At 40.7% G+C, this 13,442-nt stretch overlaps 1 protein-coding gene across 2 annotated transcripts; it reads right to left on the bottom strand.

Moving 5' to 3' along the window:
* Positions 1 to 404: 404 nt before the first annotated feature.
* MRPS22 (mitochondrial ribosomal protein S22) lies at positions 405 to 12,967 on the bottom strand. 2 transcript variants are annotated; one of them, XM_079156403.1, is made up of 8 exons: positions 12,760 to 12,967; positions 10,725 to 10,891; positions 9,459 to 9,623; positions 7,499 to 7,642; positions 7,110 to 7,193; positions 5,697 to 5,842; positions 1,843 to 1,951; positions 405 to 700 (listed from the first exon to the last, which is right to left on the bottom strand). In XM_079156403.1, exons 1-8 carry the CDS (start codon positions 12,929 to 12,931, stop codon positions 605 to 607), a joined length of 1,083 nt encoding a protein of 360 aa, XP_079012529.1. In that variant the 5' UTR covers positions 12,932 to 12,967; the 3' UTR covers positions 405 to 604. The 2 variants fall into 2 exon arrangements, with proteins under 2 accessions (XP_079012529.1, XP_079012530.1); XM_079156404.1 differs by having other exon boundaries at positions 10,725 to 10,888.
* Between the last annotated feature and the right edge of the window lie 475 nt (positions 12,968 to 13,442).

Genomic DNA, 13,442 nt, shown 5'->3' with positions numbered 1-13,442 from the left:
AAACACACTTCTAGTTTTTGAAAGCTGAGCCAATCAACCTCACATAGGGGTCAGCCCTGCATTCTCTTTTCTTTTGCAAACATCATCACTCATATTTTTCTTAGAACTGGACATCCATGCTACACTTCTAACTCCTTTCCTTGATGTCCTTGTATCACTGTCCTTTGTGTAACATGGCTGGCAAGAGCTCTTGTGCCTCATCCTGATTTTGTCTTGTAATACCCATTTCTGGAATCAGTCTGAAACCCATTCCTCTGGCCTCAGTAAGCTGAGCTCTGCCTGCATCAGCTATTGGCTTATTTGGTGTCAAAGAAAAGCCTGGTACTCTTTTTAAAAAAATACTGTGTACTCATCTAACATAGAGAAATTCACAATCAGGCGCTCAAGTATATACTTCATTTACCCAACTGAAGCCTAGAAAAGTAAGGTAAACAGTTTTCCTTTGTATTTTTGTACTATATGGAATTCAAAAAACAAAAATCAAAAAATATATAACAAACTACAAATCAGTACCTTTTAATCTTGATGCATTTAAACACTCAGATCAATATTAACAAAGAGAAAGGTAGGTTTTAGTAAACTGAAATGTATTTTTAAAATATTTTCAGGAAGCTGCAGAATGGCTAATGAATGCTTCTTGATAAGTTTGCAGTGTTAATTCTATATATGCTCCCTTCTGGGCTTCAGTTTTTGCAAAGACCTGTTTAAAAAAAAAAAAAAGTTTTAAAACAATAGGACATACTATTTAAAACAAGGCAACATATACTATTTGTAAGATTTCCCATTTTAAAGACATGATTAACATGTCAAGAAGAGTCCCTGATGTCTTCCAAGTGTCAGCTTTTCCACCTGAGTTTTACTCTTCCCTTTGGAAGCAATAAATATACATCATCAGAAAAATATCCTATAGTTCAAGCAATACTGATTCTAAACACCAGAATAGCTATCACATGTTTTAGCTTGTTTTCAGAAAAAAATCTAAGACCCTTATATCGTTCGTTCTGTTACAATTAAAATGAAAACCAGTTTGGTTCAAGAGATGAGAGTTAGCAAACACAGTTTTCAAAGAATGTTTTCTCAAAGCATTTTGCTTTATCTGGATAATCAGAAAAATCGGGATTTGTTCTGTATTTTCTCTCTACTCCACTTAGGATGGTCATTTTTATCCTTAGTAATCTAACTACTTTTCAGTATGCAAAATATTTTACTGGCATAGAAGCCAGTTCCACAAAACCATGTCCATTCTCAGCACTAGAAGTTAAATTACAAAATGACCTCCCTTTCCATTCCTGGAAATATCTGAACTCTCAGCATTTACAGACAAATCTATGTAGCCCATGGTGAGAGAAGTGTATGGTTCCAAAATACTACTTGTAAGGCTCGGCAGTATCCACCCAAGCACCACCACCACCCTCTCCCCTTCTTAACACCTGCCGGTTTCCCGGATGAGAATGTCACCACACTGAAGGACAGGAAGCTGCTCTGGGGACATGTTCTAGTCCTCCACAGGGTCCTGCCAGTAGCTGAGCACCTCAGATGCAGCTTGCCCCTGCAGTGCTCCAGGGACTTGCTGCCCCCGCTATCTGAACTTCTCTGGACTCTAGCTGCCAGCACACCCACCACCTACCTACCTGACCACTCCTCCCCGGGCCTACCCTACCCCATCTGCTTCTGCAGTCTAAGGTAAAGATATACAGGGCTGTAATCACACTGATGTTTTCAAGACCACAAATGTTTTATATTCACAGATTTGTTTAGTTAATGCCAAATATGACCCATTTCTAAATTTTTTCCAACTCAATGAGCATCACAAAACCGTCAGAGTAAAAAAAGACCCCTTACCTTAATTAAATTGACTCCCTCAGCAGCCTGCTCTTTGGCCTCTTGAGCAGACTGACCATCAGGATGAAGCATGTGATACAGCTGGACCAAGCTGGTGGCATCATCAAGTCTGAGAGTAAAAAGAACTTAATGATACAGATGGATTTTCTTCATTGACTTCACAGGCCTATAAAAGTGTGTGCCAATGTCACACATTACATTTCAGACTCTCTTCAGGCTGTTGGGGGGCAAGGTATACCCTCAGTTCTAGAGTTCCAAAAGCACTTTCAGGAAAATTGACTAATTTAGTCTTCACAGCAATTCTGCAAGGCAGGTAGGGCAAGAGTCACAGGCAATACCCAATTTAAAAGTGAATATATTTCAAATGTGGCTGTATTTTTCTTAGAAACAGAACATCATTTCTCACAGAAACAATATGCCTAGTGGTAGATGCCTTCCAGGCCAGCCCACTTCACCAGCATCCAACAGTGTGACACCACTCAGGGCAGATACAGCTCATCCCATAAACAGGAGGTTGGTGATTCTCAAAGCCACTCGCCATTAGTGGCATCTGCTAACCAATTTTCAATGAGATTGAATTAGTAGATAAATGCCTCTGTAAGAGGAAACTGACTACCAGTCCATTTGAATATTCAAGGGAACACATTAGTTAAAAATTAGTATCCTAATAAAGCAAATAAGAAATTATGCACAACAGACCAAAAGAAAGAGTCTATGTCAGCAATTTTTAAAATGCAAATTTTAAAATTTGTCTAAGTTTAGTGTCACTACTACCTACGATGAAACTAGAACAAGAATCTGATTTAGATTTACACTTAAAAATGCTCACATTTTGTAAACATTAAAACTTCCCACTGGGAATGGTGGCACATGTCTGTAATCCCAGCAGCTGAGGAGGCTGAGGCAAGAGGATCACAAATTCAAAGCCAGCCACAGCAATGTAGGCTCTAAACAACTTAGTGAAACCCTATCTCTAAGTAAAAAAAAAAAAAAAGGACTGAGGACTGAGGATGTGGCTCAGTGGTTAAGCACCCCTGGGTTCAATTCCTGGTAAAACAAAATAACTTTCCTAGCCTTCCCCAAACCAAACAATAACTTCTCATACAGTCCTATTCACATCAAAACTGGGAGAGATAAAAATAACAAAATGTTCACATTTTTTTTAAATTTAAAAATACTATTTCAGTAAAGATATAGTAAGTTGCACAAACCGTAAGTGCATGGCTGGATACAACTTTGTATATATAACTACCCACATACCACAGATCCAGAACACTCCCAGGCCCTGCAGTGACTTCCCACTGCTCTCAGTAAAACCCATGGCCTGCTAGCCCTATGTGACCTGGCCCCAGAGCGCATCACTTCCTCCCTCCTTGTTAACCGATCCAAGCACATCAATCTGTCTATTCCACCAAAATATGTTCAGGTTTTGAGGCTCTGCTGTGTATACTTAGGGAGCTACTGGCCCCTAGTTGGGGTAGAGAAGTGAACACACTCTACTTTAATGCTCCCCCCAGTCGTCACTTCCCGGCTTTCTCATCACTTGAACTAGGGGATAAGGGGAAGGGTGAAAATGGGAATAGATACAGAATTCTTCAAGTCATGGTGACCTCAAGAGAAATGCTCTGGGCTTATCCCAAGCCCCATCTACCCCAAATGCTCTGGGCTTATCCCAAGCCCCATCGACCCCTTAAATGCAATCTTCTTTCTGGGGGCAAAAAAAAAAAAAAAAAAAAAAAAAAAATGAAAATGTTCATTACATATCTATTATGTTAGCTGTAACCTAACAAAATCCAATAAATTTAGCAACATAATATCTCTCAAATAAAATAAAAAATAAGAATATGAAAAGCTTAACTAGGCTTCTACATGTTTCATAGAGTTTCTGCCAAAATGGGATTTTTATGTTTAAATGTAGCTTAACACTCAGCCCATACTTAAAATTAAGAACTAATAAATTACTATTTTCAAAAGTATTTTTTTAAAAAAATCTCTACAGAACTAACAGTGGGACTTGAATATGCAGTAAAAACGTGCAGAGGGCTGGGGAGATAGCTCAGTTGGTAGAGTGCTTGCCTCGCAAGCACAAGGCCCTGAGTTCTAATCCCCAGCACCGCAAAAAAAAAAAAAAAAAAAAAAAAAAAAAAAAAAAAAAAACAAAAACGTGCAGAATCAGAATTCTGACCTGGTCTCCATTCAGTAAGGACGCACGCCCTCTCCTGCCCACCTGGGGAATGTGCAGTCAGCTCAGTGTCCTCTGCAGCATCATCACAGAGGGGTTAAGTACACAAATGTCCTCCTTATATCAACCACTTCAGATGTAAAGCTCACCTGTGCAGCACTACACTATCGCAGGTTTAGTACACCTCAATAAAGAACTTTTAATTTTAAAACTTAAACATAGTTCTGTTGCTCTTAATTTCTTACGAAAACATGTTTCAATGAGTTAAGAATGAGTGCAGTGGAGGAACTTATAAGCTGAAAATTCATTCATAACCATGTCACTACTGATACTCGCCAAGGCACGTCCCTTTGCACATTCCCCATCACACCAGGCCCTGCTTGTGGAGGATGAGGGTATTATTTCTGCCTTCTGCACTGAATCACACTACACTTGCTGGGGAAGCAGGCTGGCCTGGGAATCGTCACCCTTGGGACTGCTGTTCCTAGCAGAAATGATGCTGTTTCCAAATGTGGGATGCACTTCTTCGATAACGCATGTGGAAACTTCTAGTTCCAAATGTCTTACGTGTGTGCGTGGTTCAGATTACACACAGGCTACTCTGAGCCAACGGCTACAGTCTGAAGATGGCAATCATCAGTAAATCTTCTCTTCAGCCTTTAGAAACCAGCAAAGGCTTTTTGTAGGAAGTTGACTTTCTCATGACGGCCATGCTCATTTCTTTTCCTTGTCATTTAGGCCTTCCTAGCCCAATCAATAGAAAAATGGGCAAAAACAATTCTCTCTGGTTTTATGACTAGTTTTAAAGTATACTAAAGGCATATCTTTGGAGATATCACAGGTTCAGTTCCACACAATAAAGCAAATATTGTGATAAAGTAAGTCACACAAATTTTTTGGTTTCCCAGTGCATACATTTACGCTTACACTATTCTGTGGTCTACTTACATCTAGAAAGGCAATATACATGTTTTAGCTAAAAAATACTTTATTGCTACAAAGTGTTAATAATCTTCTGAAAAGTAGTGCTTATAAATTTGCTTCATGCAAGGTTATCACTGATCTTCAATTTGTAATAAAACACAATACCTGTGAAGCACAACAAAATAATGTATGCTTATATTATTTTCAGCTAGAAACCTGGAAGGATACCAGCTTAAAGCTAAAATTCAAGTCTTTGTTCCACATTGTTTTGAAAAAACTAACCTTTTTGATATTTTTAAACCCTGGGAAAGCAAGCTTTTTATCAAAAGTAAATGTATTTTTATAAGTTAAATGATGACTTACTGAAGAGCCCTAGAAATAGTTCTACCAGAAAATGAGTACACACAGAGGCTCAAGTCTATTTCTTTACATTTGCTATTTGATCCTCAAACTTTGAGTATCTGGAAAGTTCACTGATACCCAGAAGCACTGACAAGCCCAGGATAAGTCAATGTTCACAACCTTCTGTGCAAATCCAAAGTCACTTACTCTCAAAAGAATCCAGCTCTGTTTGTGCAACACAAAAGCAAGGATTGGAAAAACTGGGTTATGCTAGAATAAACCCAGATAAACTGAGGTGAGTGAAAGTTTCTGCTTATAATACATGGTTATCAATGGGAAAATACACAGTTAAAACACAGATATACTGTTAGGGCAATAAGAATGACTCTTCTAAGATCATACTTACAAATCTCTCTGTATCTGGTCAATCAGCAAACCGTCAATCTTCTTCTTATTTACAAGATACCAAGCCATTCCCCCGAAGTGTCTTGTTGAACGTAAAAGGTCATACTTTCCATGTTTATCTATATCTTCATAGGTCTGGTGGTGAACCTATCCACATAAAATGCAACTCTTCAGAAACAGGAGAATTAAAAGCTGTGCACAGCATTACTCGGTTTACGCGGACCAGCATGACTGCTGCTAGGAAAGCACCAGTAAATCCAGGTGTACTCAGCTCCTCCATCATCACTAGCCAACTGGTGTGATTTGGACATTCCTGCTAGAACCCATCTTAGGGAGGAAGGAGGAATTTATTAAGAAGAGTTTGTCTAGATAACAGCAAATCTGTGCCTTTTCCACTGGAAGTGTGTAGCAGCCTGGAACAGGTAATACCAGACCTTTACGCCCTGATTAATTATGTCCAGCAGCCAAACCCCATCCCGCATACACAGCCCACTGCAAATAGTGGAGCACCCTCTCGTCAGTAGGAAAAAATGAATCAAGGGTATTTTTCCCACTCCTACTCTTGTCCCTAAGCTGTCAGTCACCCTCCCTTCAGCTCAACATTCTTTCTTATTAACATTCCCCTAGTGAGGGCACGCCTCTATTCAAAAGGCTCCCAAAGGCCTACTGACTGAAGTCCAGCTGTGCACCCATTCCCAGTCCACCCTGCATACACATTGCATGTTTAAGCACGAGATGACGGGATTCTCAAGTATGCTTTGTTATTTTCTAGCTGTTGCTCATCCTGTTCTCTCCACCTGAAGCCCCTCTTTCACCCACCTCCCCCTGCCACAGAGTTCCTTACCCTCCTGGAACACTCTTTAAGACCCCCCCGAAAGCTTTCTCAGGAAAGCTTCACATTCTGGAGGCCTAAGGTGATGCATCCCTGCATCACCTAGCACCCTTTCACACATCGGTGCTGGGCGGCAGGCTTTGTCACAGCATACCCTCTCCTGGCTCCTAGCCTCACTCAGAACCCCCACAATCATACCTCACACACAAAAGATACCAATGAACACGTCCTGAGTTATAAGACACACTTGGGCAAATTTTAGTAAATAACTTTGTTTCTGTATGGTAAATTGAAAAGAAAACAGGATTTGTCATCGTTGGGTTCTCATCCTACCTCTCACTGGCAATGCAACTTTCAGCAAGCTACTTAACTTTCCAAGCTGAAATTTCCTCATCCTTAATCAATGACGGTTGTACAAATAAAATATGATTCTGGCACACATCTGTTCTTAATAGATTTTCAGGTATTTCCTCTCTCACTCTCCTGTATCAAAGCTTATTACAAAGCTCACTGCACTAGATTAAAAATCTTGCTCATGACCATACTTAAACCTGTATTTCAGAAGCTATTAAATATACTCACCTTGATATACTCAGTCGAATCTGGCTCAAACTGGGCAACACAGAGATTGAGGACATCAACATGCCGGTCCTGGCTGTACATTGTCTAAAACCACAATGTGGAATTGGAATTAGATGTGAACACAAAGTTGAGCACTTATCCTGTGCCATGACAGGCCTGCCCACCCAAATAACACAAAAATGTGCCCATCAGGAGGCATAAAGAAACAGTAAGGGCTTTCTCCTTGTCACACTTAGATTCAAATCCCACTGCACCAATTGTAAAAGAGAGAGAAGCCTCGTCAAGTTACCATTAGAGACATTCACCTGTGTTTACCAACTAAGACACCAGATAGCACTGGAGCCAACAGTTCAACACATCATCACCACTGAGTCTACAATTCACCTTACCCTAAGGTTTTCTTCCTTGAAAATTACTGGTGGCAAAATTCTACGACCTTCTTTTGGAAAGTAAACTTGTATCATCCGGTCCCGCTCCTCCCAAGATGCTTTGCGAAGCGTGCCACTTGGTTCTCTGACAACAATAAAACGCTCCTGAATTAGAAAACATGATCAAGATGAGTTGTTAAGGCTTATGTTTAATTCCTGTGTCCCATCAAGTCCATTATAAGAATAGTTTGCAATCAACAATATAAAACACAAGTTGGAAACAAAGCACAATAGGCACAGAGGAGTTCGATGATCATTTTAAACTGCAGACTTGGCGAGATCTGATACTTTCTTTGCTAATTATGGCTGTGCATCTGACTATTAGAAATTTAAAATTTACTGAATACCAACTACAGTACTAACATGAATTCAATACATAAAATGCTTCAAACTAAAAGTGATTCAAGATTCATCTAAATCCATTTGAGAGAAAAAAAGTGCTACAAACATTTTCAAATTATTTCATTTCCCCATTCCAAAGTTTCACCTAAAAAGATTTTAACACTTTATGATCTATGTTTAAAGTCTCCGAGGTAAAAAGAACAAACCCAAGAATGCGGAGTGTTACTTCTACACTTCTGTTATTCCTCATATTGACATTAGACATGTATGTCAGAAGACTGACTGGTCCATCTGCTGCTTGTCTCTTCACTCTCCCAACTGTCAAATCCCAAGCCATGAGATCACTTCCTCTGAATTCCAACCATTGTTTGTACCATTCAACTGGCAGTTTAATATGTACAAATTCTTGGCACTTCTTAGACATTATATAACTGGAAAAGGGCAGGAAGTGTGTATGATAATTCTTCATAACACCCAGAGAGGCAAAAACATATACAGAGCTTTGCATGTTGCTGGTAAATGACACACACCTGATCAATGTATAAATTAACCACATGGTACTGACTCTTACTTTTCAGGGGTGTAAGAGTCTCTGAGGATAAAATAATTAAAACTTTCATCAAATACTGCAAATAGAAAAAAAAAATAGCAGATGTCAAAATAACAATTTTTCCTCAAAAGGATTTTGGTAATTTGAATAACCAAAATTAAGTTTCTTTCTCCCTTTCAAATTATTAAAAATGTCCCACAATCAGCCTCCATAGCATTTCAAACATAAATTAAAACACCACAAAACAAAAACATTAATTCAAATGAACTTCTGAGATCCCCATTCACATCAGTTGCAGATGGCTGGTGCAGACATATGGACACAGCTGAAATCATGTCTTCTAACCAGAATCAAACATGATCAAAAAATGAATAATATGGGGTCACCTTTCAAATTCAGCATTTCTGAAGTACTCTAGTGTATTTTGTGGGCTGAACTGAAAGTTACTCTTTTTTTTTTTTTTAATTCTGATATACAAAACTGATATATTTTTTCAAACTCCAGAGTGTTCTTATAAATTAGCAATCAAGGGAAGAGGAGCCAGAGAATAAAAACAGAAGCAATCATGTCTGAAAATTACCTAAGCAACATCTGTCACTCTTACTAAAAATTCTGTAAAGTGAAAATTCATTGGGAAATCTGAGTTTCTTGGCACCATGGAATATACAGGATGGAAACACTCCATCTTCTCAAAAGGCTTCAGCAAAGGAGAGCAATGCAACTTAGGCCAGATTAATTCCTTTTCTCACTGTTCTGTAGGCTTTTGTCCACTCATGGCTTGGGGTGGGTTTCTGTCTGTATACACCTTGTTCTGACTCTGTGAAATATACTTAGCCCATAATTGGCAGGGAAATGGTAACATGGGGTTGGTCTGCATTTCTCATCCTCCTTAGTGTATCTTCAAAAGGGCCTCGCCTAGTCACAGGAATTCTGGTTTGAATGCACCAGAGACAGCCAGGTCACATCATCCCTCAAACCCATCTCCACATGGTATTTCAAAGATCAATTTGCAATTAGACACATACTCACCCGATGTGGTATGTTATATGATATATCAGTAAACACATATTTGGCTGTTTCTGTTCCTTCCAAAATCTTATCTTCAGCTAACACGTCATTTATTGGTGTTCGTTCTTCTAGAACTGGTGGCATTTTTAGTCGCACTTTGGCTGCCTCGACTGCCTTTCTGGTAGCCTAATGAAATAAATATTTCTTAAGGAAAGTCACAAGGTTATAGACCAAAGGATCACTTGACAAAAGCAGAAACTAGTAAAGAAAAAGACTAAAGACTGCAAGGAAAAAATGCTATAGCCATGAAGTAGTGACTAAAAAGCCAAACTTGAACTCATGGGTCCTGCCTTTTCCTCCAGTGTGACTAAGCACACCCACAGGCTTAACCATTATCAAACCAGCAAAAGACGCTATGAGACAATGCCAGGTTATAAAAGCTTCCTGATTCAGAGGGGGCATTTACTGGGTGCTTACTACATGTGAGATGTTGTTCAAACACGCTGAAGGTATTCAGCTCACTTAATGCCACGCTTTCCTTGTGATCTAGGTGCTACTGTTATCTCCATTTTGTGGAAGAGAAAACAGAGGCAAACAGATGTTAAGTAAACTGCTAGAAAGTTGTGGCACTAGGATTTGAACGCAGGAAATCCACTTCAGAGCCCACGCTCTTAACTACTGACTACAGTGCTTCTTGCCACGTTATTAAAGTAGTTACCTCTGAGAGGTGACGAGGGGACTGACTTCACTTTATATGTAATATACTATTAGATATTTGAATTTCTTGCTATGATTATAAATTACTTTTAAATCAGAAAGAAGAGTATTAATGCTTCACATATTCATACATCAACATGTATTTCACAAAGGTCTCAGTACCCATGGCTCCAGGAGGACACTGGTGCCTGGAATAGGATGCTGCTCAGCAGGATCTCATAATTTCACCAAAGCTTCAGCCCCAAGGCAGCTCACAGCAGATGCTTCTCCAGGAAGGAAGCTGGAGCAGGCGGGAAAAAGGAAGGATGCTCAGGCTGGTTTGGGAGCAGAGAGGAGCCTCTGCTTGGACACCCAGACCTGACCCCTATGCCCCAGCCTGCTCAGTTCCGGTCATACTCCCACCTCCTCTCTGCCTGCCTGCTCACGATTCTTTTCTCACTTTTGTGCCTGGTACCCGCCCCCTCACCGGTGCCTGTGAAAGAACAGTTACAAGCATTTGTGGGGGCCTCTGGAAATCCTCTTCAATCCCTTCATGAAAGGTATTCTACTAAAATTCCTATGTTCACATACCTCTTCCAACTGTGCCTGGGTCATTAGCTTATAGGTTGGTGGCTTCAGTTCTTGTATAGCTGGCTTAAAAATCTTCTGCAAATTCAAGCCTGTCATCTTGATGAGGATGCTTTGGACTTCCTCATCCATAAATGTAGGTTTCTTGATCTCTGAGCTACCAGATTCTGCTAAAACGGATTTTAATAAATAAGAAGCTGGCAAAAATGACAGGCCAACAAGACCTCTAAATAGAAAAGTTAACAACAAAAGCTATTAGTACAATGTCTATCCTAGCAGTGCATGATGCTAATACCTCTGAGATTCTTTCACTCATTCAACTTCATTTAAAATTTACTGAACATTTACTATGATAAGGATATGAATATACATAAAATCTGCCAAAAGACAGTCTACTATAGGAATTAGTGGGAAAAATTAATATAATATTAATAGTAGCAATGGTGGTTACCATCTCCAGATTTGTCTCCTTCTAGGGCTTTTTTCTTTGTCAATGAATGGAGCCCAGGGCCTCGTGCACACTAGGCAAGCACTCTACTGCCGAGTTACATCCCTGGCCCTCAGATTTGTCTCCTATAAGCCAGGCACAACATACATTTTTAGGAAAGCTTACAACCCACAAAATAGGTATTGATATCCATTTTTTATAAACAAGGATGCTAATGCTGACCCAAAGAGAGCTAGCTATTAAGTGACATGACCAGGATTTACCAAGGTCTGTCTGATTCGAGAGTCAAGACCACTTCCCATCTTAATTCAACTCTGTCTTGTGTAGTATGCCTTTCCCTTTGCCTCACTTCTCTTTCCAGTTTCACATGAAAAAGGAAAGAAGAGTCATTTGTTTCCAGTCACTTCTTCTTCTGCTAGCCTAGCCTATAAAAAAGAACACTGATACAAATATATGGACTGCTATATCTCATATATCTTTCTGTAATCCTCCATTTCCCCCTATCGTACTCTGCCTCCTTTCTGGCCTCACTGAAAAACATTCCCTAGAGATTACTTAAAAGAAATCTTTTAAAAATATAACCAAGATGACTCTCATGTTTAAAATTCACCTGTGACTTCCAACAACATTCAGAAAAAAGCTAAGGTGGTCTGCTTATTTCACTGTGTGCCTCACTAGATGATGTGCCTCCTGAAGGCCAGAGCAGTCTTTTGCTCACCTTTCGCACTCAGAGTCACTTAGTGTCCAATACACGTAGGTGCTCAGCACTACTCTCTCCTCAGTCTCACCTACTCACCCAACTTCAGATACCATTTTACTGATGTGCCTAGCTATATACTGAACACTTGAATCTCTATGGCATCTCAAATTTAATACATCTAAAACAAATTTAGTTCTGTCTCCCCCATTTCCTCGCCTCATCTACACCTGCACTGCCCCCACCACCACCAGAAACAGAAACATCCTACAATTAATATTTCTCCATCTTGGTATCAATTTGACTGCTCAATTCAACTGCTCAAGCTAGAAACCTGAGAATCAACTTTCCTTTTAAACCTAGATCCGAAGGCCATAACCAAGTCTTATCAACCCTACCTCCAAAGTGAGTTCCCAAAATACCTGTTCAATCCCTTTTCTCGACTTGGCTTATGCTGTCCCCTCTGCCTGGAAGGCTTCTTGTTTTCTCCTTAGCAAGGCTAGCCAGGTGTCGGCTTCGGTGTATTCTCCAGGGACCCGTTCCTGCCCTTCCACCCTAGTTTGAATGCCTCCCTGTGCGCGTCCTTTATCACAGCCCGGGTCACAAGGCACTGCCCCACTGGGCTCTGAGTTCCCTTAGGTGTCAGCCTTAGTTTACTGTATTCCATAAGGTTAGCGGCGCGCTTTGCATCGAGCGGAGCCAGGCGCTGCTGGCTGAGTAAACAAGCAAGGGCGGGTAATGACAAAACCTGCAAGGAACGACGGAAGCCAATCATGGCTGAGAACGCTCTGCAGGAAGAACCGCGGGGGCTCGCAGCCTGGCTTTTGCCAACTAAAAGCAGGTTCTAGGTCTCCCGGGAGAACGCCCTAGCGGACGTCTGGTGGGTCACTTACCGGCCTTTGAGCTGAGCCGGCGGCACAGCAGCCTCACCTCGGAAGGCTGAGGCAGCGGCTGCAGCAGAGTATCGTGCTGGGGCTTGGTTCGGGCTCGGACACAGAACCGCTCGGTTCCTCTAGAACCTGTCAGGAGCCGCCACAGCGACACAGGGGTTCTGATGGTGGCCATGATTATTCGAGGCTTCCGGCGCCGGAAGTAGCTACGATCAACTTCCGGCTCACGCTCAGTGCGTGGGGCATTCTGGGAAATGTAGTCTGATTGGAGGCGGAGAGCGCCGGGAGCATGGGGCGTGTATAGATTATTTTATGATTCTGTCTACTCATGTAGCCAAACTTCAGACTTACACCTTTTTCACTATGTGCCCTCTTTCCTGGATGTTTTGTTTATTTCTATGGTTCTACATAACACATTTCTACTTCATGCCCAAACCTTTACTCCCATCTCCTGCTGCCTACTGAGTGAACTTCTCCATTCAAACTCTCTACAAACACCCCATATCTAACTCCTGAGCCCTGATTACTCCCAACGACTACAGAAACAACCCGTTCATACACTTTATTCCTGTCTCATAACTACTCCTTTCCTTCACAGTCCTTTTCACAATTCGTGATTATTTTTGCTCATTTATCTGCTTGCTGATTATTTTTCATGAAGACAGTGACTACATTTTATTGTATAT

This window comes from Sciurus vulgaris, assembly GCF_902686455.1.
Source record: "Sciurus vulgaris genome assembly, chromosome: 10".
NCBI lineage: Eukaryota > Metazoa > Chordata > Mammalia > Rodentia > Sciuridae > Sciurus > Sciurus vulgaris.
Note: the sequence above shows the minus strand (reverse complement) of the source record. Positions and strands in the feature narration are given on the sequence as shown.